This window comes from Hyaena hyaena, unplaced genomic scaffold (genome assembly GCF_003009895.1).
Source record: "Hyaena hyaena isolate Hyena2069 unplaced genomic scaffold, ASM300989v1 scaffold_779, whole genome shotgun sequence".
Classification (NCBI taxonomy): domain Eukaryota; kingdom Metazoa; phylum Chordata; class Mammalia; order Carnivora; family Hyaenidae; genus Hyaena; species Hyaena hyaena.
The window spans coordinates 199,992-226,253 of NW_024081413.1; the positions used below are offsets into that span (position 1 = coordinate 199,992).

The 26,262-nt window shown below is 40.9% G+C and overlaps 1 protein-coding gene across 1 annotated transcript in view; it reads right to left on the reverse strand.

The window, feature by feature from the left end:
• DNHD1 (dynein heavy chain domain 1) overlaps positions 1-26,262 on the reverse strand; it is a 78,072-nt gene that overhangs the window by 37,524 nt on the left and 14,286 nt on the right. Inside the window, 8 exon segments of the mRNA XM_039218861.1 lie at positions 1,754-2,081; positions 2,083-2,250; positions 2,711-2,868; positions 10,000-10,243; positions 10,334-10,599; positions 18,747-18,798; positions 18,936-19,073; positions 19,183-19,437. Of these exon segments, the coding sequence (XP_039074792.1) occupies positions 1,754-2,081; positions 2,083-2,250; positions 2,711-2,868; positions 10,000-10,243; positions 10,334-10,599; positions 18,747-18,798; positions 18,936-19,073; positions 19,183-19,437 (1,609 nt within the window).

Consider the following 26,262-nt stretch of genomic DNA (forward strand, 5'->3'; position numbering starts at 1 on the left):
TGTGTGGAATCTGAAAAAACAAAACCAGTAAATAAATAAAACAAAAAGCAGAAATCACTAGCTTGTACACCTGAAACTACTCTAACACTGGTTGTTAACCACATCAATTAAAAAAAAATGGTAGTGGGAAAACAAAACTAGTGAACCTTAGATGTGAAAATAGTTGATAACTTGGTTATAAAACCAAGCAAATGTCAAAAGTACTGAGTAAAATTGGGGTGCCAAGGAGGCTCAGTCAGTTAAGTGTCTGACTCTTGATTCTGGCTCAGGTCCTGATCTCACTGTTCGTGGGTTCAGGTCCCGTGTCAGGCTCTGTGCTGATGGTGTGAAACCTTCTCGGGATTCTCTCTCTCTCTCCCTCTCTCTCTACCCCTCCTCCACTTGTGCTCTCTCTCTCTCTCTCTGAAAATAAACTTTTTTGATAAAAAGTATTGAGTAAAATAAAAGATACATAATGGAAAATAAAGAATAGTATTAATAATCTACCTTTAAGGTTCTGGATTATTTTAACAAAAGCTGGGAGTTTGGTGGGGTGCCTGGGTGGCTCAGTTGGTTGGTTAAGTGTCCGACTTCGGCTCAGGTCATGATCTCACGGTTTGTGGGTTTGAGCCCCCGCTTCTGGCCCTGTGCTGACAGCTAGCTCAGAGTCTGGAGCCTGTTTCAGATTCTGTATCTCCCCCTCTCTCTGACCCTCCCCTGCTCATGCTGTCTCTCTCTCTCTCTCTCAGAAATAAATAAAACATTAAAAAAAAAAAAAAGCTGGGGGTTTGGTGAAGAGCTAGGGATGGACAATGGAACTAAAAGCATGCTCTGGGACTTTCTGGGCCTAGCATCATAAGGCTTGAGGCCTCTACTCCGCCTTTTCACAAACATCCTCAATCCCCAGAGGAAAGTTCAAGGTTTGTGGTCTATATCAGTTACAGGGTCTCTCCATACTTGGCCGAAGAAAAAAGTCCCTTACTTGAGGATGGTCCCAAGGTGTCCTCTCCACCCTACAATTGGCCAAACAGTCCTGGAACTAGGGATGCCCATAGACAGAGTTGGTAATAGTTGGTAGTTGGCCAGGGGGCAACTCAGAAGCAGTGTGCCCTTCCAGGGGATAAAAGGAACCAAAAGAAGTGACTGAATCTGAAAAGTGAAACTTGAGCCCCAAAGTTCTTTATGTGCAGAAGAGAACCAGTCTAGCTTCACCTTTGTACAGAGGGCTAAGACCAATAGTTTTCCCTGGTCTTCTCCTGTGGTTCAGAGAGACCCTCAGCAGCTGCCCCTCTATACCACATGGGCTGGAAGCACTGGCTAAGGCTTATCAAGACCTATTTTTTTTTTTTTTTTTACAAATAGTTTATTGTCAAATTAGTTTCCACATAACACCCAGTGCTCAAGACCTATTTGTATCTGGGACCTGCATCCTGGTACAGGACTGGGTTGAATCAGCTAAGAACTATAATGAGGGCAACTTTGCATTTCCCCTGCACAGGCTTTTAGCCCTCCAGCCCCATCATAGTCTAATGGAACATTCACTGATCTGCCTTCTCTACCAGACTATAAGCCCTCTGTCTTCCTACTCCAAGCAGAGCCCTTAACATAGTCAATATACGAAGATTCTGTCCTATAATTTTCATTTGTAAAAGAGACTAAAATGAAGGTATGTGATTCCTGAGACCTGCTTAGGGACACTCAGGACATAAGACCCTTATCTCAGTTGGAGGGTCTCTCACAGGATGGTGGTGGAGGGGGCAGGGATCCTCAGTACCAGTGAAGGTGGCATAGGCATGGTGCAGTTCACTGAGGTGGCTGGCTGTGTTCTGGAACTGACGCTCCAGGGAGATGAGCTGGCGCTCCATGCTCTTCTGTTCTTGCGCAGGGTCCATGAAGGGGCCAGAGAGGGCCTTCTCAATCAGGCCTTCCAGCTCCACAAGTGCGGCTGCTATCAGCTGCTGCAGCTTGGGCACGATGGAATGTCTCTTGCTGAGCAGGAACTCTGAGGCCTGGCTTTTTTCAAATTGAAATGCCTCCCACACATCCAGTAGCTGTGGGGCAAGCGGAGTGCAGTCAGGTAGGTGCAGTTGTGGGGGAGGGACGGGGACTGGGAGGCATGGGTGACATCCTCAACTGCCTTCTCACCGAGATGTCCAAAGCCTCATTCTCAGCACTAAAGAGGCTAAAGTGGTTGCGGATGAGTTCGTGGAGTGCCCGTACGTATTCCATTCGCTTCTCCAGCTCCGCGTACTGCTCGTTGGCCTTGTTCAACTGCAGAGGCTACAGCATGAGACCAGCACCCCCACAGCCCTGTGCACCATTTTGGGCTCATCCTGAGGGGCACTCCCACCTTCTAGGGGCCCCAGACTCCAGCAGCCGCCTTTACCCAACTGGGACCGGGGCACTGTGGGATCAGATCCTGTCTGACCTAGGTCTTTGTGAAGATAGCAGGCTCCTCCCCCACCAAGTCATTATCCTGATGACAGGGTGATAGATCCCTAGCTGACTGTCATAGAGAGTCTCTCATCACACCAGGGCTTCTCCCTGACATGTGGAAACTGAGGGCCATGAGAACAGGATGAGAGTTAGTAAGGGCAGATTGCATACATGAGCATAAAAAAAAGCATCAAGCCCCATTGGGAGCTCAGCAGAGATTTGAAGAGAGCGTGTTGAGCATGTGAGCGAGATGGGCCCCCGGATAAGCTGGGAAGGAAGCATGGGAAGAGCCCACCTTCTGGGAGCACTGTGCAATGATATGAATATCTGAGTTGATGGTTTGGAAGGCCTCCGTGAAATCTGTGAGCTCCGTTATTAGTTGCTGACTGCGGGTCCAGCACTCATTCTGCACATGTGTAAGAATGTCCTTCCTGATGCTATCCAGCTTGGATTCTGAAGACAGGAGGGGGTTCGGTGTTAGAAAGAGAAGGGGGTACTGGGCAAGCGCTGTGGGTCCACAGTGGGGGAGAGGTAATGGGGAAGCCAGACCACAAATTCATTCCCTGACTCAGTGAACACTTACTGGACTCCTGTCCAGTGTCTGGTCAGCTGCTATCCACTGGTGCTAGCCACAGCTATCCACAGCTACTAAAGGCTGTGCGGGACACCAGGAGACCAGAGTGAGTGGATGAGACAGAAAATGTTCCCACCCTCAGAAGTTTACAACATGGTGGCAGAGACAGACAAACAAATGGACAATTCCAAACCAGTGTGATAAATGCACTGCAAGTTCCCAGCCTGACATAGTGAAAGGGGAGGAGGCATGAGGAGGCTGGGAAAGACCTCTTCCAGGAGGGAACACTGGAGCTGAATGCACTGAGTAGCTAATGCTCCAGGGGGCAAAGGCACACCAAGCAGATGAAGGAGCATGTGCAAAGGCATGGGTATAATGTGCTCACGAATAGTAGAAGAGCCTATCCAGATAAAAGTTTTCTGTTTGGGAAGTCGTAGTGGCTTTGTTCTAGTAGAAGAGGTAGCAAGAAAAATGTGTAATCTCAGGGCACCTGGGTGGCTTAGTCAGCTGGGCATCCTACTTTGGCGCAGGTCATGATCTCATGGTTCCTGGGTTTGAGCCCCACATGGGGCTCGGTGCTGACAGCTCAGAGCCTGGAGCCTGCTTCATATTCTGTGTCTCCCTTTCTCTCTCTCTGCTACTCTCCCACTAGTGCTCTGTCTCTCTCGGCCTTTATTTAAAAATAAATAAATGTTTTAAAAAATCTTTAAAAAAATGTGTAATCTGCCTTTTGCTTTTAAAGATAAAAAAAAAAGAAGCTATCAGGTGGACATGGGGCTTAAAAGGTAATATTGGAGGCTGCCTTTGGTGATATAAGCAACTCCACTGTTTCTAAGGGCAGGAATAGCACTAGTATGATGCCTCACCAAATCACTAACACCACTAAAATACCACTGATTATAAGAAGCATCATTATTTTATATACCACGCAAAAAGAAAAAATCAATGCCATCTAAACTCTGACATGCCATCAATCATAATACACCTCTTAAGTTCAGAGATGCTAAAATACGCTCAGGACAGCAAAATGCAATATAGAAATATGATATGCAGTATACCAGGAAATACAGTATAGAATGCTTGCTTACTACATGCCATATACAATGTCATCTACTTTGCCTATATTAATCCTTTCAATCCTCACAAAACCCTTTGAGGTAGATGCTATTATTGTCCCTGTTTTACAGATAAGCAAACCAAGCTTCAGGTTAAATAGCTTTATCAATATCACACAATGTCAACAAAAGTCCAGGAACAGAAGGCTTCATAGGCAAATTCTACCAAATATTTAAAGAATATTCTTCTCAAACTATTCCAAAAAATAGAAAAGGAAGGAAAACTTCTAAATTCATTCTATAAAGCCTGCATTACTCTGACACCAAAACCAGATTAAGACACTACTAAAAAAGAGAACTGCAGGCCAATATCCCTGATTAACACATGTGCAAAAATTCTCAATAAAATACTATTAAACCAAATCCAACAATTCATTAAAAAAAAGCATTCACCTCAAAAAGAAATCATTCACCTCAATCAAGTGGGATTTATTCCTGGTTGCAAAGGTGGTTCAATATTCACAGATTAATCAATGTGAAACATTACATTAATAAAAGAGAACCATATGATCATTTCATTAGATGCAGGAAAAGCATTTGACAAAGTATAACATCCATTCATGATAAAATCCTTAACAAAGTAGGTAGGTTTAGAGGGAACACACCTCAATATAATAAAGGCCATATATGAAAAACTGACAGCTAATATCATCCTAAATGGAGGGGAAAGTGAGTGGTTTTCCACTAGAGTCAAGAACAAGACAGGGATGTCCATAGTACTGGAAGTCCTAGCACAACAAAAGGAAATAAGAAGACATCCAAATAGCCAAGGAAGAAGTAAAACTTTCACTTCACCATTTGTAGATGGCATGATACTATATATACACAAAACCTGAGGGGCATTTGGGTGGCATAGTCACTTGAGCGTCCAAACTCAATTTCAACACTTGATTTCAGCTCAGGTCATAATCTCATGGTTCCTGAGTTTAATTCCCCATGCCCTCCCCAACCCCCAACATTGAGCTCTGCACTGATAGTGCAGAGACTGCTTGGGATTCAATCTCTCTCCCTTTCTCCTGCCCCTCCCCTACTCACATGCATGCACGGGCTCTCTCTCTCAAAATATACAAACTTTTAAAAAATTAAAAAAAGAAAACCCAAAAGACCACCAAAAAACTGCTAGAACTGACAAATTCAGTTAATTTACAGGATACAAAATCAACATACAGAAATCTATTGCATTCTATACATCAATAATGAAACAGCAGACAGAGAAGTTAAGGAATCAATCCCATTTACAACTGCACCGAAAACAATAAGATACCTAAGAATAGACTTAACCAAAGAGGTGAAAGATCTGTACTCTGAAAACTATAAAACACTGATGAAAGAAACTGAAGATGACACAAAGAAATGGAAAGACATTCCACGCTTGTGGATTGGATGAACAAATACTGTTAAAATGTCTATACTACCTAAAGCAATCTACATATTTAATGCAATCCCTATCAAAATACCAATAGCACCTTTCACAGAGCTAGAATAAACAATCCTAAAGTTCGTATAGAAACACAAAAGCCCCAGAATAGCTAAGGCAACCTTCAAAAAGAAAAGCAAAGCTAGAGGCATCATAATTCCAGACTTCAAGTTACATTACAATGCTGTAGTAATCAAAGCAGAATGATACCAGCATAAAAATAGACACATAGATCAATGGAACATTACAGAAAACCCAGAAATGAACCCACAGCTGTATGGTCAATTAATCTGCAATAAAGCAGGAAAGAATATTCAATGGGAAAAATACTGTCTCTTCAACAAGAAGTGTGGGAAAACTGGACAGCTACATGCAAAAAAGTGAAACGAGACTATTCTTATGCCATACAGAAAAATAAATTCAAAATGAATTGAAGACCTACATGTAAGACCTGAAACCATAAAAATCCTAGAAGAGAATACAGGCAGTAGCCTCTGTGACATCAGCCATAGCAACTTCTTTCTAGATATGTCTCTTGAGGCAAGAGAAACAAAAGCAAAAATAAACTATTGGGACTTCATGAAAATAAAAAGCTTCTGCACAGCAAAGGAAAACAATCAACAAAGCTAAAAGGCATCTTACAAAATGGAGATGATATTTGCAAATGACATATCTGATAAATATAAAATATATAAATATACAAAGAACTTGAAAGCATAACACTCCAAAAATGAATAATCCAATTAAGAAACAGGCAGAATACACAAATAGACATTTTTCCAAAAAAGGCATTCAGATGGCCAAAAGGCACATAAAAAGATGCTCAACATCACTTATCATCAGTGAAATGCAAATATGAACTATAATGAGGTATCACCTCACATCTGTCAGAATGGCTAAAATCAACAACATGAGAAACAACAAGTCTTGGTGAGGATGTGGAGAAAGGGGAACTCAATTACACTGTTGGTAGGAATGCAAACTGTTGTAGCCACTTTGGAAAACAGTGTGGAGGTTCTTCAAAAAGTTAAAAATAGATCTACCTTATGATCCAGCAATCATACTACTGAGCATTTACTCAAAATATACAAAAACACTAATTCAAAGGGATACATGCATCACAGTGTTTATAGCAGCATTATCTACAATAGCCAAATTATGGAAGCAGCCCAAGTATCCATCCATTGATGAATAGACAAAGATGTGGTGTGTGTGTGTATATAGAGTAAAATATTATTATATTATATATTATATAATTTGTTATACAAATTATATCATATCATATTATTCAGCCATAAAAGGAATGAAATCTTGTCATGTGCAACAATATGGATGGAGCTAGAGAATATTATGCTAAGTGAAATAAATTGGAGAGAGACAAATACAATATGTTTTCACTCCTATATGGAATATAAGAAACAAAACAAATGAGCAAAGGGAAAAATAAAAAGAGAAAGAGAGGCAAATCAAGAAACAGACTCTTAACTATAATAGAGAAGAAACCTGGATTGGTTAACCAGGTGATGGAGATTAAGAAGTACACTTGTGATGAGCGCCGGGTGATGTATGGAAGTGTTGAATCACTATATTGTACACCTGAAGCTAATATTTTGCTGTATGTTAACTACCTGGAATTTAAATAAAAACTTAAAAAATATATCACACAGTGGCAGGGCAAAGATTCAAACTGATGCAGCCTGGCGCCATTCTGTTTTATTTTATATTTGGAGGGGTGAAAATAAACTGACTAATCCTTTATGAGCATCTCTGCAACTAGAAAGTGAGGTTCCAGGGACAGATAACTGAGACACACTGGGTATGACCCATCTGGAGCCTTGAAGGAAGTAACCAATAGGACTCAATACCAAGAACCAGTGGTGGTATTTCTCGGAGAAAACTGAGAGAGGGGGAAGCCATGGAGGGGCATCCAAGGTTGAACAGAATGCAAGGAAGAGAACTTACTTTTTCAGACTATCCCTGTGGCCTCATACAGTAGCTAGGCAGTTGCAATTGTGCTGCTTTTTAGACCAGCAGCATCAGGCAGGTGATGGTAAAAAAGGAGCTCAACAGCGACATCGTATGGTGTAAATCAGCGATAGACTGAAAATACCAGGGCTGCTGGGGGTTAGAAGTTAGAGACCGGATGGGAAAACAGAATTGAGAGATATTTAGGAGGTAGAAGGATAGGAGGGATTTGGAGACAAGTTGGATGTGGTAGAGTTAGGGAAAGGGAAGAATAAAGGATTAACACTAACTCAGAAGAGTGAATAATAATGTCATTCACAGTTCAGGGAAGCCCAGGCAGAAGAACAGAGTTGGAGGACAAGTAGACAAAATTAGATCACAAGGATGAGAGTAGACAAAAGGGGATAAGGTTAAGTGAAAATATTAAGCACTTATTGCATGTCTTATTCAGTGCTAGAAACACTGCAAAAAATATCTCATTTACTCTTCCTTATCATAACCCTGCATTGTCATGTCCATGTTACAAAGAATTTAACTGAAGGTCAGTGATCTGAGGTCACACAAACTAGTGAAAAGCAGAGTCAGGATTCTGAGCCCCATGTTTCTCTCTTTCCATGTGTTCTTCTTGAAGAGACCAACTGATCTTGGACTAAGGACTAAGAATCTAACTAGAAAGAAAAGAGACTTCCTGAACAACAGTGAAGCAAAGCCAAGGTCAGAAAGAAATCAGGCTAACCCCAGGCCCTCCCTGTTCCTCCCATGGCAGCTTGAATCCTCTATACATTTAGGTGGGGCTGTGGAAGGCCAAGTGAGGAGTTTGCAGCCCAGAAGATACATAATTTGGCATGTGCTTTCATTTGTTGAAAAGTAAAGACTAGGAGGGTGAGGCAGGCAAGCACTTTCAAGAAAGCTCTTTCAAAGCCTCCCAAGGTCACCCACCCACAAGCAGCCGTGGGGACCATGGGTCTGACAGAATCTGCTCTTGGCAGGAAGCAGACCCTATTGGTTGTTAGGAAGTAGGTGAGAAAATGGAACCACCTTTCTGTTTCCTAGAAGTATCAATGGCTTCCCAATCTACCCTACTGTGAGCCTTTCTAAGACCAGTTTCTAGGCAGAGACGCTTTAGCCAGTAAACAATAGCATGAGACATCCTTCCCATTGGAAGGGAGGGGGGAAAAAAAGGACCAAAACTAGGTTTTAAACCAGATTTCTCAGTGACCCAGGGAGACCAACAACTGAGCCTTGATCTAGTGTGGGCAGATAGAGACAAGAGGGAAACTGTTGAGGAGGAAACAGATTAAAGAATGGGCTTCAGCTCCAGCTTCCATGTGGAACTTTGGGAAGATACCACCTTGCAGACTGCCCACATGCTAACAATGAGATACCCACAGGAAGGTAGAAATCACCTCTGATGTATTGTAGTATGATGTGTTGCAGCAGAAAGAGGGCTAAATACCATGCTCCCAAGCCCTCCACAACTTCCAAATGGCAGGGGATAGAGAAGATAATGGAGTGTTAGTAACCAGTGGGCCTGGATGGGTTCCAATGTAGAGGAGTGAGGGACCCTGAAGCAGAAGCTATGGGGGTAGCCAGCCTAAGATGAAGATTGAGTGAAGGGTTGACTAAAATCCCATGGATCTGCAAAGCCAGCTGGATCCAACACAGGGCTGAGTTAGCAAAGGTAGACACTCTGGGTTCCTAGTCGCCAAGAGGAGACACATAGTTACATCAGCTCAGGCCACCGCTGCACCAGAAGCAGCAATGTCAGAAAGAGGGCAGGGACCAGGCAGGGATGTATCACACCTCCGTGAGGGTTGACAGAAGCCAGCAAAGAAGAGCACACAGCCCAGCAGCCCTCTCCAATGTCAGATGCCACCTTGGGGAGGGAGAGGAGCAGAGGACGCTTGAGAGCAAAAACAACCCAGAACTGTAATACGAATTTTGAATTGACCAAATATCCAAAATAGACTGAATTAGATCAAAAGTGCAAAAAGCGCTTTCACTTTCAATTGAAATACATTCTTCTGCCATCTGCAGAAGTTAGGATTACAGAGTAAGAGGACATCAGTTAAGGAGAGTAACATTTTGTACATGCAAATTATAGTGTCAATTTGGACTCTGCTGCCTGTGGGGAGGGGCACTCTTGATTCCTGAGAATATCTGCAAAGAAACTGAGCTCACTAGCCTAAGGAGTAGGCTAAGATTTTTCTCACTCACATTTGGTTTCAACTACTTCCATGCCAGAAAAATAGAAAGTGTCAGGTGACAGAAACAGGATTCCTAAAGAGTATGGGGAATAAGTAGAGCCAAAATGGATGGAGAGGCTATCCTCCGTAATGATCACACCTTTACTTGCAAAGGGAAGGGGCCAGGACCTGGGACTTTGGGAGGCTCTAGAGGTCCAATGAGGGACCTTCACCAAAAGTCCTTGAAGGACATTCCAGGCCCAAGGAGGGCCAAGCAGATGAGATAAGGAAGGTGCAAGGGAAGGAAAGAGGATAAGCAGCACTCACCCATCTCTGCCTGTATGTGATGGCAGTTCAGCAGCAGCAATCTGCCTTTTGTGATCAACTTCTTAGGTACGTTGGAGACACGAGTCTGCCACATGTTCACGTGGCTTACCAGCATTATATAGTTCTTGATGGGACAACCTCTCATGGACTCCAGCTTCTGAGGCCCCCAGGCTTGCAGGAACTCATGAATGCCTGTCATCCACTGATGTTCCTTGCAGAATTCCTTCACCTCCCACAGCATGCCCTAGATGCAGACAAGGTGCTTAGGGCAGAGGTGGGTAGCTATGATGGGCATTAGTGGGCATCACTCCACTCCTTAAACTTCTGTTCTCACCTCCAGCAAGGCCTGTTGCAGGGTCAGTGCCTGCTGGATTCGAGGATTGTTGTCCAGGTCCTCTTGCAGCTGCTTATGATTGGGGGGCAAGTACTGACCCCGCAACCGGCACCCACGGACCCCCAGGGTTTCAGTAGCTGTGCGAGACTTCCAGGGCCACACCAATCCTATGTTCGGGCCACAAAAGATGTGCACAGCGTCGCTGGGCTGGCTCTGGAGCTTAGGCATCATGAATTCCTTGTCTGAGTCCTCCTCCTCGTCTTCTTCTAGTGGGACACATGCCATAATTATCCATGAGTGCCCTGCTGGGCCTCCACACAACCTCTCCCTCTACCTGAATGTGTACATTACACACACACGTGCATGCACACATACACATACATACACACATACACACTCCCTGCTCCTGTGTGAGTTTATATATACATCTATATCACAAACACTGACCCACTGAGGGAATGTATTAGTTATGGTTCAGGTTCAGAAAACAGAATTTAGTTAGTATAAGCAGTAAGGGAATTGTTATGGAATATTAAATGAGTTGCAAATAGAAGGGCTGAAAAACAAAAGCACTCTAGGCTGAGCATCTATGGCTCTATGCTGCCTGGCAAATTGGGATATCACTGCAATACTACCAGCTACAAAAGCACAGTACCTCCTCCAGCAGAATGGATAGAATATGTGTTGCCTCTCTCTCTCTCTTACCTTAGTTTTGAACTGAAATCTCTTGCAGATCTAAAGCACATACGACACCTAGCTGCAAGGAGATCTGGGAAATGTAGTTTGTAGAACTCCAGCCTCTGTGGAACAGAGGAAGAGATGGCAAAGAGATTGAACATGCTAGTCCTCAGTATGTCTTAAGAAATATCCTTGAGCCTGGCTTCTCCTTTAACTTCTTAGAAACTGGCTAATTGCCAATTTCAGTATTTGTGTTAAAACTTTGTGCAAAAAGGTGGGGGGGAGGGTGCTTGGGTGGCTCAGTCAGTTAAGCATCCTACTTCAGCTTAAGTCATGATCTCATGATTCATGAGTTCGAGGCCCACACTGGGCTCTCTGCTGTCAGCACAGAGCCTGCTTTGTGTCCTCTGTCCCCCCCCCCGCCCCTCCCCCAGATGCACTGTCTCTGTCTTTCTCAAAATAAATAAATAAACTTTAAAAAAAAAAAAGGTGGGGGGAAAGCATTGGAATGTTCAGAAATTAGATGCATAGTACCAACACTTAAACATACAGTGCTTCCCCACCAACAAGTCTCAGTCCTCAGATCTCTTCTCTTCTCCATCTGTACTTTCTAGGAGAACTCATCCAGTTTCATGGTTTTAAGTACCATCCACTTGCTGTCAAATTTATGTCTAGGTCAGACCTCTCCCTGAATCCCAATCCCAATTAAACAACTGCCTATTCCACATCTCTACTTGGATGTCTAACATGTACCTCAAAGATGATCTCTGATTTCTCCCTTACTCTAAATTATTCTTCCTACAGTCTTCCAACTTCAGTAAATGGGAATTCTATCCTTCCAGTTGCTCTAGTCAAAAACTTGAGTTATCTTTCACTATTCCATCACAAATAATACACTCAGCCATCACAAAACCCCATTGAGTCTACATTAAAAATATATCAAAAATCCAACCAACTCTCATCATCACTACCACTATCTGCCCCATTGCCCCAGACCACGTCACCATCAGATCTTCATATTTCAATGCCCTTCTAACTTGTCTCCCTGCTTTGGGCCCTTGTCTCAAACATGTTACAGTCTCTGTCCCACATAACATAAAGAATGACCCTTTAAAAATAATGCCAGGGGGGATTCTGGAAAAATGGTGGAAGTGCCAGCACAGTTTTGAAATCTCTCCCAAATTCCCACATAAAAGGACATAAAAGCGACATACCACATAGACACTAAAACCCCAAACCCAATGATAACATTTTAATGAAAATGGGCCTAAGAGATCCTTACAAACCCCAAAATACAAGTGGGTGGGGACAAGGCACCTACAGCCTCAAGAGTTACATGGTATCATCATTTTTAGGGAAGGAAGCAGAAGGGAACAGTGACATAACTCACAGACCTGAGACTAGGAAAACTCCAATACAGCCCAAAGGCATTCCCTGGGGAGCAGAGGGGCAATCTGAGAAGAGGAGGTGAAAGTGGAGGGAGTTTGCCCACTCCAAGAACAATGAAGTCTGTAGGAACTGAAGCTATCTATGCCCAATGAAGTCCTGAAACCAACTGGCCAGGGCTCTCTTCTGGGACTGAAGCTTGACAAGAAGGAGAAAGTGTTGGGGGTGGAATTAAAACTATACAGAGTGGAAGCAATAAAGAAAAAGAAGAGAGAAAGCAAAACAGGAAGCAGGAAATCTCAGAATGCTGGCCACCAGTTTTTGAACACTACAGAAAAACAATAGAAAAGGAAACTGAGAAGTTAGAAAGCCATTTTGAACTTCGCCTCTTCCTAAAAGTTCAGAAACACCATTTTTTCAAAGGTGAGCAACAGAAAAGTATCAACATCAAACTCCTACAAAACCTTTATAAGAAAAAAAATCCGGACAGAATAACATCTTTAGAGACAATGGGAACATGTCAAGAAACAGTAAAACAAGCCCATTGCAAAACTAGGCAAAAGACACTAGCAAAGTTATATGTCATGAAAGAAGAACACATATCAGAGTTAGAAAAATTCAGAAATCATTTGATAGAACTCAGGACAGAATTAGAAATAAAGGGAAAATCATTTCAGAATGGAAACTTAACTAAAAAGGAATTTGAGAGCAAATAAACTTAACAGGTAATGCCTTAAGAGAGACAAAATGTAAAAAAAAAAAAAAAAAAAGGATAACTATTTAAAAAAAGGAAATAGAGATTTTTTAAAATTTCAAGATGAAGGGACAAATATTTGGGATAGATGATAAGGATCTAAAATACATGTAACAGGAGCTCCTAAAGAAATACCCACAGCAAAGGAAGAGATCAATACTAAAAACTTCAAGAAAACTCTCCTGAAATAAAAAAATGTAAAACTACAGTTTGATAGAACATACCTGAGAATACTGTCTCAGAATGTTCAATAGCAAGACATACTCTACTAAAATTACTGAATTTTAAGAAAAAAAAATGTTTCAGGCATCCAGGCAAAAAGGGAAATAAAATTTTGCCTCAGCAAGCCCTTCCTGGGGGAATCTAAAGAGAATTAGCTTCAGACAAACAAAATTACTGACAGACTGATCAATAAAGACTGCTTAAATATATTGTTACTTGTAGAACTGAAATTAAATGAGGTTTTATTAAATATCAATTACTAGAAGAGAAAGAATATAGTATGAAAAGGTGCTGTGGAGAATGCTGGTAATTCTCTTGCTTGTCAGGTTTTGAGAATGGAAGACTGGAACCTTGGAAAGCATGTTGGCTGACTACCCAACAGCTATTCCCTTCTCCCTTCTTCTGTGGTGGTAGAGCCCATCTTCCATGAGAAATTAGAAATGTTAGCCATTTGACTTCCCAGCCCTTCTTGTTGCTGGAGGTAGCCACATGGCCTAGATTTTCACAATGAGATGTAAAAGTGAGTGTGCTGGGGACTTTTTGGAAAAGATTTCCTTTCCTGACAAAATGTGAGAGTCAGAAGAAAAATAGTTTTAAACAGAGAGGGAGGCAAACCATAAGAGACTTAAATACAGAGAACTGAGGGTTGATGGGAAGGGGTAGGTGGCAGGGAAATGGGTGATGGGCATTGAGGAAGGCACTTGTTGGGATGAGCACTGGGTGTTGTATATAAGGGATTAATCATGGGAATCTATCCCAGAAATCAAGAGCACACTGTATACATTGTATGTCAGCTAATTTGACAAAAAATTATTTTTAAAAATAATAATAAAAATAAAACCTTTAAAAATATTTTTTAAATATAAGTTGGGCAGGAAGAGCTCTCCCTCCAATGTCCATTCCCCTTTCCCGATTTTGCTTAAGAATGGGATGGTTGGAGCTGGAGCTTATCTTGCAATTAAAAGGCAATAAGCCTAAGGATGAAAAAAAACTTTTTAAAAAAGTTTAATCTATTTATTTGAGAGAGACAGAGACAGTGCAAGTGGAGCAGGGGCAGAGAAAGAGAGAGAATCCCAAGCAAGCTCTACCCTGCCTGCCAGCACAGAACCCAACAAAAGGCTCACATTCATGAAACCTGAGCCAAAAATCAGGAGTCAGACGCTCAATTGACTGAGCCACCCAGGTGCCCCAAAGAAACTTGATTACAGCCTCCCCTACCACACACACCCCTCTAAGAGGATCTGCCCTTACCTATAGCTAAACCCAGAAAGGAGAGGGGACCGATGTGAGGAGCATGATGTTTGATGACCTTTGAGAATGAGATACTTGATGATACTTTGAGCCTTTGAGAAGGCTCAAAAATGAAACAGAGACTTCTCATTATATGAGATAATTGTTTTCACTGTTAGGCTACTCTTAGGTCTTCTGTTACTTCCAGCTGAAAGTATTCTCAGTGACTCAGAATTCAAGCACACAAGCAAAGTCAAAAGACTAATAAAGAGAAATAAAGCCTTGATGACATTGCCTGGTTGTTGAATTCAGCTCAGCCTGAATCCAGCTGCGTCTATGTATTTCTTAGTTATGGGAGCCAATAAATTCCCCTTTTTGCCTACCTAGTTCTGGGTTGGAAACATGTTATCCAAATCCAACTTGCACATTTAGGCCTACATAATATATGTTTATAGCCAATACAAGCATAGCTGGGGCCTCCTCTACCATACACACCCTTCTAAGAGGATATGCTATTACTGGTAGCTAAAACCAACTAATTTGTACCATGACCCATGCGCCTTGCCAGAGCATGTGGATATGTAGTTCTCACTATAGGGTAGGCTAAATCAATCATATTCCTTCTAATGACAATTTTTTTTTTTTTTTGAGAGACAGAGACAGCATGAGCAGGGGAGGGTCAGAGAGAGAGGGAGACACAGAATCCGAAGCAGGCTCCAGGCTCCAAGCTAGCTGTCACACAGAGCCCGATGTGGGGCTCAAACCCACGAACCGTGAGATCATGACCTGAGCCGAAGTCGGACACTCAACCCACTGAGCCACCCAGGCACCCCCTCTTGACAACTTGAAATACGTTAGTCACACATACAGGAAAACTTAACTGACGGATCATCTAGAGTCAAGGATGGGGTTGGTACCACAGAACGCCCGAGTCATTTGGAAGCAATAGTTATAAGGGAGCAGAAAGTTCAAAGGAAGCAGAGCCAGCTAGTTTTAGGGGAGGATCAGGGGAACCGAGAAGAAGCACAGAGAGAAGTAGAGATAAAAGGACAAGTCGCAATTTGAGACAAGGCTCTCTTCCTGACTTTCTAGTTTCCATTTCTGTGAAGTGTGGTGCTATTACATCTTTTCTGCCATTGAATTTGGTAACTTTCTGTTTTGTGAGGTCCCAAACACAAGACGAGGTTGAGGAACTGTGACTGAAAGTACTAAGACACACAAGAGTACTCAAGCAATATGGTGCGATATAGGCCATTCATGTGTGATTCTGGGCCATGGAAGGAAAATCTGGTGTATGTTTAATACAACTTGGTGAATGTAATATCCCACAAAACAAAACAGGAATCACTAGCAACTTCATAGTCAAGTGAAATGAAGAGTGAAATAAAGCTTGCTTATGACAAGAAGTCTGATATCAATTAAATCAAAGAAACATAAATTATGTGTCACCGCTGAGGGATTTGGGCTTCAATTTAAAATAGATACGTATCAGTATAATACATATTATATATATTATATACATATAATATATATTATATTGATTTGTAAGTCAACCTGGAAGCTGCATTTTTAAATATCAATCTGTGAAAAACCAGATAATATAGACCATTACTGTAGGTCTCCTTGAATGAGTCACTCAGACATTTTCCACAGAGCAGCAAAGCTTCTCGTTAAATATATTTATAGAACTTTTCACCTCTTCAGAATTTCTTACAGGGAGATTGGAAAAACAAGTCTCTCTTCTCTTCTCACTGTTACACTGCTTACCTAATCTACTCACTGTTTACCTCTATTCTTCCTCTTGCTGGTCATACTTATTATGTGTCACACTCCCAAGAGACCCTCCCTGCCACATGCACCCCCCTGGCCAAAAAATATAGTAATGACAGTTTAATTGTTCACATTCTATCTCTATGATAACTTAAACACCACCCCAATCAAAACATACAGAAAACAGTTTATAACAAAAATGGGGCAACCCTCTGTCCCTTCTCAGTGTAACAGAAAAAGATGCACTGAGTTTGGTAAAGTTAACGTAAGTTCCTGAACTTCACACCTGCTAGATGAGAAAAATCATTATCCGATTGTATTTTCCTAGTTTTAAACTGCTCAAAATTGCTGAAACAATTGTAAAGACATCAGATAACAATACTGATCATCTCTTTTTGGTTGCAAAATGTTCTAGTACTAAGACTGTTCTGTGGAAAATGTTGGAGAATGAAGCTTAAGAATGCAAAATATGTTGCAACTATTTTATTAATAACAGATTGAGTCTTCTTCTGGGGTCAGACTCTAGTCAGTGTGTAGGTTTCTACTGTAAGGGGCTGATTTTTCATGTTCTTATGTATAAGTAGAGATACTGAAATTATTTTGTAATTTGACTAAAATGCAAATAAAATACAAATTTTGCCTCATTTAAGTAACAGATTTTTCAGATAGATGTATGTTTCTTAAATATCACTAGTTCTAACTGCTAGATAGTTTTATTAAATACTACTCCAATTTTCATCAAGAACTTCAGAAAAATCCTAAATCAGAACTTTGGCTCTAGTTCCTCCATGATATTACTTTGATTTTCCCTGTTGGTATTTTTTTCCTTCAAATGCTGATTTTGAAAAATCTCAAATATGTAAGAAAGTTTAAAGGTACTACAAACCCCTTTTATCTATCCACTTTGATTCAACAATTATTAACATTTTTCCACACTGCTTTGTTTCTCCTTTTCTCTTTCCCCAAAAACATTTGAAAGTAAGATAACAAGCATCAGGACATTTCACCCCTAAATGAACCAGACCATGGTGATATTTTAAAGGCAGAAGGGATAGGGGTGCCTGGGTGGCTCAGTTGAGTGTCTGACTCTTGATTTCGGCTCAGGTCATGATCCCAGGATTGTGGGATCAAGCCCTGCATTGGGCTACCATGGAACCTGCTTAAGAAAGAGTCTCTTTCTCTGCCCCTTCTTTGTGTGTGCTCTCTCTCTCTTTCAAATAAATAAATAAATAAATAAATAAATAAATAAATACGCAGGATAACCCAAGACATTGCAAGTGAATCTTTCCACTTTCATTAGAATTTAGAATAAAATTTTAAGGTTTTTGTTTGTTTTGCCATTCAAAGGAAAATACTACAGCATACCAAAATACAAATTAGTATAAACTATGAGAGAATAATGTGAAATATCTGGTTTATCTCAGTCCTTAATACTAATAATGGTAAGAAGTTACTATCTTTAGCATGTATCACAATGTACTGAGCACTATACTAGACATATCACCTCTTTTAATGCTGTAAGTTAGGTACTTTAACAAAAATACTTAATTCCCATTTCACCGGTTAATAAACTAATGTTGGTTCTAGAGCCCTATCTCTTTCCATTATACCATGTAAAACAAATATCAACGATCTCTACCATTTAATGAACCTTCTACTCCTTCAATGAATCCTCTACTTTCTTGTCATCTATTTCCTAAAATTAACTTCATGTCTTTAAGTCATCCTACTGAAAACATACTAGCTGAGTCAAGGCCATGGGGGGTAAGTACCTACATGTCAGATGTGCCTGAATGCATGTCATGGCTTTATTTGTAATGGGGTTAGTATTAGAAATAAAGGAAATGGAACATTTATTTCCTCCCTGATGGCTTACAAAAGTTTGAGGATTGAAAGCCAATAATAACTGGTAACCATAAAAGCTCAGCACTACTAATGGACTACTTTATATGAAAAGAAAAAGAATTGTATGAAATAAAGCAAATATCAAATAAGCAGAGTTCTTCAAGTAAGCAAAAATTAATTTGGCAATCAAATTTTATAGTAAACAGAACGCCATTATGACAGAGAAAAATCTCATCACGGAGTGTGGATGAATGAGAGGAAGGACAATGTACTCACATTCTTTCATACACCTCTCATTCCACTCAACTGCATGCATACACATGCACACAAGCATGCTCATGAGTGAGCAAAGACACACCCCTATTCTCTAACCCCGCCCCCAACACCTGTGCGCAGTATCTAGGTCATAGCTGCTCCATCCACACCTAAGGCCTGACTCTGTGGCCATGCCACTGGCACTGTGCATGTGACTCTCCTCGATCCTTCTATCCTTCCTACTCCCCTGCCTGTATCTCCTTACTTAAATACCTTCAGAATACAAGGAGTCCCAGGAGGGCTTCAGGTCTGTAGATTCCATTACCTTCACACCAAGGTAAGTAGAGGGGGCAGAAACGGAAAACAGGGAACTGAGTTCAGACCAGGCTGAGAGCTTCTGATTACATAGGGAATACGAATTGGGAATTCCTGCAGCCAGCCCCCCTGACCAATCCAGAATACCTTCAGGGCAGAGGCCTTGACAGACTGCAGGCCCCCAGTGAGAATCTGGATCATGTTTTCAATACATGGCTCATGAGACAGCTGGCCACAATCGTCAAAGACCAACAGTGCTGAGAGAAAGGGTATCTGCCTTGGGGCCTGTCAAGAAAGGTCAGGAGAGGTCGTAAGGCTACATGTCAGTATCTGCTGTCTGCCATCTGGCCTTGACCACTTGCCCCGCCTCCACACATGCCAAGTATCCCCTTACCTGCAGGATGTTGGCCACGAAGGAGGTTATCTCCTCTTCTATGATAGACACAAGGCTCTGGCCAATCATGTAGTATACCAGGCGGGCCAACTGTCCCAGCTGCAGCAACCAGGCCTCTGCCTGCCTCAGCTTCTGCTCCAGCTGCTGGCCCTGTACCTTCTGAAGGTACACTGAGCGTTGGTCGGTCCGAATCCTCTTGCAGTTTTTCACTCGCTCCTGCAGGCCCTGCTGCATGTGATATGTATCCTCGTGAACCTGTCAGCATAGAGAGTGGACAACTCACTGGACAAAGGGGATGGAAAACAAACTGGCCACCCACTGGTCTGTGCAAAACTCTCAGGTCTCAGAGCCTGAAACCTAACACTTCGATATACCCACAGAGGGCCACTTTTTAGTAGAGATTAGCCCCTGAAATCCTTTAGTGACCAGAGAAGATGCAAAGTGGAGAACAGACATTAAGAGGCCACAGTGCTAATTTGATAGGCCAGGCCTGTCTGCTAAAGGCCCCAAGGATAGAACTCAAAGAGAAAATGTGTGCGTGTATAAACAGAGAAGCTTACCAATACACAGGCTATACAAAGGAAGAGAAAGATTGGATAAGTAGGGCTCAGCAATAATTCCAGGACATGGATTCCAAACACCAGGGCTGTGAGGTGTGGCCTGCTGGCTAGCATAATACTCCTTACGTGACAGCAGATGCTGTCTTGGGGCAATGACAGAGACTTTCCATTGGAGGATGGAGAATGTGGTACAAAAGTCTAAGAGCCTCTTGGTGGCTCTTTCTCACATCTGGGAGGTTTCTGAGCCTCCACAGGCTGCTGACAGTTGCCACCTCTCAGGACTTGTCTTGTTGAGAAACAGAGGGGAGACACCAGGAAGATACACCAGGCCAGATGGACCCTGATGCTTTCCTGTCTTTTTTGATGATCAGTAGAGTCTGTGGTTAGACCTAATAGGTGTGGATTGTATTCTGCTCAACCTGAGCCTCAAACCCCAGTCTTCCAAGACCCAGACCTAAGGCACTTGAGGCCTGAGCCACACATCATACACAAACGTGCCCTCGGCTTGACAAGATGTTCTCTTCCATGCTCTAGAAATAACCTCCATACTTAGAGTACTTCCCACTTCACAGCCCCACAGTCCAGTGCATCACCGCTAGCTAGTTACTTGTATCGCTCGTGCACTGCACTGTCAGTTCTTCCAGGAAGAGGCCTCTGTCACAACTTATCGCATTTATTGCTTAACACAGTGCCTGGCACAGATGGTCGACAAGACACGTAAACAGAATGTATTACTCACACTGAAAGGGCTTACTGAGTGCCAATTAGGATAAAACCATATATACAGTAACAATAATTACTACACCAGAATGTAATCAGTACATATTTTTAAAGCCTCACCACTAAGGAGCAACACCTTCAAAGTTCTGAGGAAATTTTTCAAATCTGTAATTCTGTATCTAGCCACAGTATCACATTGAAGTTTGGGAATGAATAAAGACATTTTTAGATATACAAAGACTTCAAACATTTACCATCCACAGATTGGTGAAAAAAATAAACAAAAGTATATTTCTGACAGAGGAAAATGAATATGAGAGCTACAAGAAGCTTTGATGAGCAAAGACATTTGTAAAACATATTGCCAGGTCTAAACGAGCAGGCTGCAAAACAAGAATGTTCATAACAATCTAGAATTAAATTCTAGGAGATCTGAACATAAGTGGAATAAAAAGGGTGGAGGGTGGGGAGAGGAAGAGAGGAGAGAAAGGAAATCAGAAGAGAGTAAAGGTTCTTATTCTGCTACGGAGAAACACATGGATACAAATCTACACTTGGCATTCATTCACTCAAAACGCTCACTGAGCACCTTTTACATGGCATAACCTATAATAAGCACTAGAGATATGTCAGTGAATGAAACAAATACAAATCCCCACTTTCTTGGAAGTTGGGGGAGAAATACTATAATATATAATATCATATAATATAATAATATATAATAAGTAATTTATATTCTATGTAAAAAGGCTATAGGTGCTATGAGCAAAAGAAACACAGAGTAGAAAAACAGATCAGGGATGCTAGTAATAGTGGGGGTTTGCAATTTTAAATAGGGTGACCCAGAGAAGGCCTTTCTGACAAAGTGCTTTTAGAAGAGGACATGAAAGACATTGTTATAAAAATGTAAGTGGAACAGCTAAATCTGTTGGGCAGGTGTATAAATGTCTTACATATGCATTCAGCTGCAAGTGAGAGAAAACTAGAAAAAGTGTGGTTTAAGCCTGTAAAGGGTTTATTTAGTGCAATAAGAAATCCCTTAATGGCATATTGGCCCAACCATATAGATCAGAACAAAGCTCTTCTTGAGGCGCCTGGGTGGCTCAGTTGGTTGCGCATCCGACTTCTGTTCACGTCATGACCTTACTGTTGATGGGTTCGAGCCCCAGTCGGGCTCTGTGCTGACAACTCAGAACCTGGAGGCTGCTTTAGATTCTGTGTCTCCCTCTCTCTGTCTCCCTCTCTCTCACATGCACTCTGTCTCTCAAAAATAAATAAAATGTTAAAAAAAAAAAAGAACAAAGCCCCCTTTATGTTCCTTCTCCTCCATCTTTAATATGACTTTTGCCCTTATCATGGTGCAAAAGCTTCTCTAGCACCAAAAATTTCATCCAAGGGTCAGGCAATAAGTCAGGAGTAAATGCTCACAATGACATCCCAGTTGGATATGCCTCTTTTAAAAAAGTTTTCGATGGGGTGCCTGGGTGGCTTAGTCGGTTAAGCGTCCGACTTTTGCTTAGGTCATGATCTCGCGGTTCATGGGTTCGAGCCCCGCGTCGGACTTTGTGCTGCCTGCCAGCTCAGAGCCTGTAGCCTATTTCGGAGTCTGTGTTTCCCTCTCTCTCTGACCCTCCCCTGCTCACGCTGTCTCTCTCTCTCTCTCTCTCCTAGAAATAAATAAAAATATTAAAAAAAAAAAAAAAAGCTTTCGCTGTGACTTCCACTTATGTTTCATTGTCCAGAACAGAGTTACATGGCTTCCTCCAGCTACAAATCTATGAAAAGAAACCAAGTCAAGATTCTAAAACTAAGAAGATGAAGAGGCATTGAATGGTTCCTGGGCAACCATGAGAAAAATAAAATGTATAACATCCAAATTATTAGAAGACAATGATGGTAACAAAAATGTAAACAATCCAACGAGAGACAAGGAACACAAGAAGAAGAATCAACCAGAAATCACAGGAAATAGAAAACACCAAAATAAGATGGGAAAAATAAGTCCAAACCTATCAGTAACCATAATAAATGAGAAAAATCTATTGCGAGACATAGACTCTCAGCCTAAATGTCTTCCAGCTATTTGTAACAGATACACATAAAACAATATAAAAAGGAAGGCTGAAAACAAAGAGATAAAGATAGATGGAGCAAATGCTTGATGCTGTTTACATCAAACAAAAGAGAAACCCAGTAGAAAAGCAGTAACAATAATGCAGACTTTTCATAGCAATGTCACCAAGAAATATTGTTATGAATCTTTATGTATACAACATGATTTTGACATACATGTTGCAAAATGAAAGTACATCGAGGAGAAATGAGCAAATCTATAGTCATAGGAGGGGGTGGTTTTAACATGTATCTCTCAGAAACTGAAAGATAAAGTGGATAAGAAAAATTACTGTGATTGTAGAATATTCACACAGAACAATCAATGAGCTTGGTCTAACATATATATTTTTGTAGACTGAGTTCCCTAGAAGCAGAGCCTGAGAAAAGAATTTGGAGAAATGTGATTTATTAAAGGAATGGTCTTCAGGAAACAAACCTCTAAGGGAAAGAGGGAAGCAAAACAGAAAGGGGAAGTGTCAAGCAAGAGCTCAGTGAAGGCTGTTCTTGTTCCGATGTGGAGAGGGAAGTGGCTTTGGAATGAAGACCTTATTGTAGGACGGTCCCTCCATGAGACAAAGGAGCCAAAAAGAAGGCAGAGGAACTGTGACATGTGAAAGAGACTAAGGAGAAGTGACCACCAAATGCAGTGCACAATTCAGGACTGGATCCTGAAATAAGGGGAAAAAAAGTTATAAAGGACATTTTTGGAATAATTTGCAAATTTCTAGGAAGAACTGTAGGTTAGATAACAAAATAGTATCCAAGTGAAATCTCCTAATTTTTGATAATTGCACTGGAGTTATGGAAGAAAATGTACTTGTTCTTAAAAAGAAACACACTGGTATATTTAGGGGTAAAGGAACTTATCATGTGCAACTTAAAACTCTCAAATGGTTCAGGAAGATAATGTATACTTAAATAGAGAAAGAAAAAAAGCAGAAATGATAAGACAAACTAATAATCTGGGTAAAAGGTAAATGAGAGTTGATTATACTATCCTTGCAACTTTTCTAATAAATTTGAACTTATACCAAAATAAAAAGTTATACAAGAAAGAAGTAAGAAGAAAGAAAGAAAATGGATTTATCCCAGTAATGCAAAGCTGGCGTAACACCAATAGTTCACCATATTAGACTAAAGGAGAAACATTCCCATAATCATTTAAACAGAATCAGAAAAAAAAAAAAATCACTGGACAAAAACTCAGCACCCATTCATGATAAAACCTCTTAGCAAACTAAGAATTGATGGGAACATCCTTAAAAATTGATAAAGGTTATCTACCAAACACTTAAATTTTATATCATTATTTATTTAGTGTTTCAAATCTATTGTAGTTATTTAGTAATGCTACAATTTATTGGGCAGCAGCATGCTTTTATTGAGCACAGAGTACAATCTTGGTTCTATAACAATCCAGTTACCAGTTGGGATGATTACTGCTCCTCCCCTTCCCCTACGCCACCCCTCACCTTTGGGGTGACTGCCAACAGGGGCAAGTTCCATTCCATTCCACACAGCAGCACAGAAAGTAGCTCTACATGTTGCATTTGCTTGTCTTTTCACTCTTTCTATGGTGCTTTTTTTTTTTTTTAATATTTTTATTTTATTTCTAGGATAGAGAGAGACAGTGTGAACAGGGGAGGGTCAGAGAGAGAGGGAGACACAGACTCTGAAACAGGCTCCAGGCTCTGAGCTGGCAGTCAGCACAGAGCCTGACCCGGGGCTCGAACCCACGAACCGCGAGATCATGACGTAAGCGAAAGTCGGACGCTTAACCGACTAAGCCACCCAGGCGCCCCAAGAAATTGCTTCATATTTTAANTCCAGGCTCTGAGCTGGCAGTCAGCACAGAGCCTGACGCGGGGCTCGAACCCACGAACCGTGAGATCATGACCTAAGCGAAAGTCGGACGCTTAACCGACTAAGCCACCCAGGCGCCCCTCTATGGTGCTTTTTAAACAGTTAATTTTAATTTTTTTATGTTTATTTATTTTTGAGAGAGTAAGCAGGGGAGAGAGAGAGAGGGAGACACAGAATCCGAATCCAAATCTGAATCTGAAACAGCCTCCAAGCTCTGAGCTGTCAGCACAGAGCCCAATGTGGGGCTCGACATGAACTGCGAGATCATGACTGGAGCTGAGGTTGGATACTCAACCAACTGAGCCACCTGGGCACCCCAAAAAGTTAGTTTTAATATAGAAAAATGTTTTGATTTTTTATGGTTTACATTGTTTAATATTTGTTTAAGAAACCCAACGATCTTTTCACACTTATGTCTTTTATATACCATGAATTAATTTTTGCATATGGTATAGCAAATATTAGAAAACAATAATGTTTTAAAATACCATTTACAATAGCAACAAAAAGATACCAAATATCTAGTGATAAATCTAATGAAATATATTCAAGACCTTTACATGAAACCTATGAAACCTTAGTAGGAGAAATTAAAGAAATCAAAATAAATGAAGAGATCCATGTTTATGACTAGAAAATGCAATATTAAGATATCAATTCTCCCTCAAATTGACCTACAAATTCAAAGCAAGCCAATAAAAAAAAAATCCCAGTAAGTTATTTTGTGGAAATTAACAAGCTGATTCTAAACTTTATATGGAGATTTAAAGACCCTAGCATAGCCAGGGAAATCTTGTATAATAAAAAGTAACAGAACCTATAATACCAGATATCAAGATGTACCACAAAGTTACAATAATTAAGATGGTGTGACACTGACAAAAAGACAGATAAATAGACTAATCAGACAGAAGAGAGGCTAGAAACAGATCCACACATATATAGTCATCTGATTTAAGAAAAAGATACCACTGTAATTAAGTAGGGAAAGGATAGTTTTTTCAAAAAATGGGGAAAATAAACCTTGGCTTTTATGTCACACCATATATAAAAGTTAATTTGAAATATACTATAGACCTAAATGTGAAAGAAAATATAATAAAAGTTCTAGAAGAAAACAAGGAAATATCTACATGACTTTGGGGTAGGCAAAGATTTCTTAAACCAGGACTCAAAGGCACTAATCAAAAAAGATTGATAAGATGAACTTCAACAAAATCAAGAACTTCTGTTGATCAAAGACTTCATTAAGGGGTGCCTGCCAGGCTCGATTGGTAGAGCATGCAACTCTTGATTTCAGGGCCTCAGGGCCATGAGTTCAAGCCCCATGTTGGGTATAGAGCTTACTTTAAAAAAAAAAAAAAATAGACACTATTAAAATAGTAAAAGGGTAAGCAACAGACTGGGAGAAAATATCTATAATATGTGTATTTGATACAGGATGCATATCTAGACTATATAAAGGACTCTTACATATTAATAAGGAAAAAAACCAGAAAACAGTTAAAATAAGCAAGAGACTTAGACCATCACAGAAGAGAACACCAAAACAACCAATAAACATATGAAAAGATGTTCAACAATTCTCGTGATCATTGAAACACAAATTAAAACTACAGTGAGGGGCACCTGGGTGGCTCAGTCAGTTAAGCATCTGGCTCTTAATTTCAACTCAGGTCTTGATCTCATGGCTGTAATATCAACCCCTGCATCTGGCTCTGCACTGTGTGTGGAGATTTTTGAGATTTTCTCTTTCTCTCCTTCTGGCCCTCCCCTGCTTGCACATACTTTCTCTCTAAAACAAATAAACACACAAATAAAA